General features: G+C 42.6%; 1 protein-coding gene across 1 annotated transcript in view; it reads right to left on the reverse strand.

Moving 5' to 3' along the window:
• Positions 1-1,067, reverse strand: part of ftr83 (finTRIM family, member 83) — a gene marked incomplete at its 3' end in the record, with an annotated part of 15,774 nt that overhangs the window by 4,881 nt on the left and 9,826 nt on the right. Inside the window, 1 exon segment of the mRNA XM_014006834.1 lies at positions 838-906. Coding sequence (XP_013862288.1) covers positions 838-906 — 69 coding nt within the window.

Raw genomic sequence — 1,067 nt, forward strand, 5'->3', positions numbered from 1 at the left:
AAATTAATTCAGATACAAAACTTTAAGTTCAGTTTCACTTTAGTGAAATTCATTTTCAAATCAATGCGTTCAGTTTCAGTTCCTGCTGACACAAGATTGATCCCGTTGTGCACATGAAACTTTTGGTGAATCTGCTCTGTCAAACAGGGTTTGTTTTTAGCTTTTGGTGCCCCATGTGCAGCCAGTCAGGTGCCAGCTATCAGATTTTTATTGCCAAGAAGCATTGTTACAACAAAGAAATAATCTACCAAACTCAAATTCGGTATTGTGTTAAATTTATAAACGAGTAACCCAAAAAGGCTGAAGAACCGCTCCACAGTGCACCACCTACTGAAAGCTCCCAGAGGTTAGCAGAATGCATGAACTTTTCTACCTCTGTTAAACGTTTAACTGTGCAGAAGAAGCAGGAGACCCTCTGGCTGAACACACATCAGAAGGATTATAAGATGTCACCTGCCTGCTGTGCACCTCTATCTCTGCAGGTCACAGTTGGTGGGACACTCGGCGGCCTCGGTTACTTTTGGCCGGCCTTTGATCTGGAACGCCAGAAGTATCAACTGAAGCTCTGAGGTCAAACACACAACCGTGGCTCCCAGCGGTTTTAAAGCAGATCAATCAGATTTGATAATACAGACAAAAATGAAGGAGCTGCAGATTTAAGTCAAACATCACAAACTGTGTGCAGACTCTGACCCAGTCATGGCCAACACTGTGGGACATGCAGCTGCTGTTAAAAGCTAAAGTTGTGGTCAGCCACAGGGTCTGACAGAATCTCAACATCTAATTTCACTGAAGTGAGCAGAAAAAGGAGCAGAGAACGTCAGAGAACAGACTCACATCTCAGGAAGTCGTCTCTGGTCCGAGGCTCCTGGACTGGGACAGACTTGTACATCACAGCTTCTTCACCTGCAGAGGAACAAACATGAAGCTGCTCAGAACAAACCTGCAGCTGCTATTTCAATTTAAAGGCTATCAATTAGTGAAAAAAAGTCCAGTGCAATGAGTTTCACACTCAGGTAATTAATTTTTTATTGTTTATTGTTTATTGTGGCTAATAGCCAAAAAAA

The sequence above is a fragment of the Austrofundulus limnaeus genome, unplaced genomic scaffold (assembly GCF_001266775.1).
Source record: "Austrofundulus limnaeus strain Quisiro unplaced genomic scaffold, Austrofundulus_limnaeus-1.0 Scaffold37, whole genome shotgun sequence".
NCBI lineage: Eukaryota > Metazoa > Chordata > Actinopteri > Cyprinodontiformes > Rivulidae > Austrofundulus > Austrofundulus limnaeus.